We start from the raw sequence: 1,601 nt of genomic DNA on the forward strand, positions 1-1,601 counted from the left end.
CCTATTTATTACACAACATATATATATATACTGCCATCTGTGTGTATGTATCTATATGCCAAGTTGGACATATATATTTTGATCTATAATCCTTTCATTCTTTGGTGATCTTTCTAGGACTTATTTGTGCGTGATCTGTGAAGCCCTTTCTCCACTGTTGGGGGGAGACGGGAGGAATCAAAGGGCAAAAGGAACGAACCTTTTCCAGAAGTTGGAATTTTTCGGGGGTGAAAATAAATTACTCATATTTGTTTGAAAGTGTTTGTTGAAGAAAAAAATAACTCTTCCATGGCAGGCAGTAATGAAGTGAACGCAAATGAATCGCAGGTAATTCATTATATGTATGTATGTATGTATGTATGTATGTATATACGGGCTACTTGAGCTGAGAGAGTCTGCTTCCTTTTTCTCAGATTTAATACACTTTTTAACTTTTTGTTCATGAATGACGAGGAAAATGGTTTGATTTGTTGTGAAATAGCTGAATCTTTCCTGTGATTTTCTGGGTCTGTTTGGATTTTATTTTTTTAGCTGGTATCACTTCTTTTTCCTTAATCTGTTTTTATTTTATGGGTAAGATCAGTGTCCGTGATTTTTTTCTTTTCTTCTGACTTTGGATGCTTGTGCATAATGGATCAAATTTCTCTCTGCAATTTTTCTTGAATTACGTGCTAAATATATTGCTTACCTTCCACCGATATTTAATTGTGCCATGACTGTTTCGTGTGCAGAGGGTGGTTCCGCTCAACACTTGGATCCTCATATCCAATTTCAAGCTCGCTTACAATATGCTTCGCCGCCCGGACGGAACCTTTAATCGCGATTTAAACGAGTTTCTCGATCGAAAAGTTCCTGCGAACGCGATCCCAGTTGATGGGGTTTACTCTTTTGATGTGATTGATCGTGCCACGACCCTCCTTAACCGAGTTTATTTGCCTGCCGGTGAAAATGATGCTCAACGGGTGTCGATCATAGAACTCGAAAAGCCGTTGAACGACACAGAAATAGTACCCGTGATTGTGTTCTTCCATGGTGGAAGCTTTGTTCATTCATCGGCCAATAGTGCTATATACGATACATTCTGTCGACGGATTGTTAGCACTTGTAAGGCGGCTGTGGTATCGGTGGATTATCGTAGATCGCCAGAATACAGATACCCGTGTGCGTGTGATGATGGATGGAGGGCTCTTAAGTGGGTTCAATCAAGATCATGGCTTAGAAGTGGGAAAGACTCGAAAGTTCACGTCTTTTTAGCGGGCGATAGTTCGGGTGGTAATATCGCACATTGTGTTGCAGTTCGTGCGGCGGAGGAGGATGTGGAAGTATTGGGTAATGTGCTTTTGCATCCATTGTTTGGTGGGGAGGAGAGGACTGAATCGGAGCAAAGATTGGATGGGAAGTACTTCGTGAAGGTTCAAGACAGGGATTGGTATTGGAGAGCTTATTTACCGGAAGGAGAAGATAGGGACCATCCGGCTTGCAATGTATTCGGCCCGAGGAGTCGAAGTTTAGAGGGTCTTAAACTGCCTAAAAGCCTCGTCGTCGTGGCGGGATTGGATATTCTCCAAGATTGGCAACTGGCTTATGTGGAAGGACTCAAG

General features: G+C 41.9%; 1 protein-coding gene across 1 annotated transcript; it reads left to right on the forward strand.

Moving 5' to 3' along the window:
* Window positions 1–288: 288 nt before the first annotated feature.
* On the forward strand, window positions 289–1,586 carry LOC140965704 (gibberellin receptor GID1B-like; the record flags this gene model as incomplete). Its single annotated transcript, XM_073425850.1, has 2 exons — window positions 289–327; window positions 732–1,586. Coding segments are annotated over exons 1-2 (894 nt in total), but the record flags the coding sequence as incomplete, so codon positions are not given.
* Window positions 1,587–1,601: the final 15 nt, after the last annotated feature.

This window comes from Primulina huaijiensis, unplaced genomic scaffold (genome assembly GCF_012295235.1).
Source record: "Primulina huaijiensis isolate GDHJ02 unplaced genomic scaffold, ASM1229523v2 scaffold12193, whole genome shotgun sequence".
Classification (NCBI taxonomy): domain Eukaryota; kingdom Viridiplantae; phylum Streptophyta; class Magnoliopsida; order Lamiales; family Gesneriaceae; genus Primulina; species Primulina huaijiensis.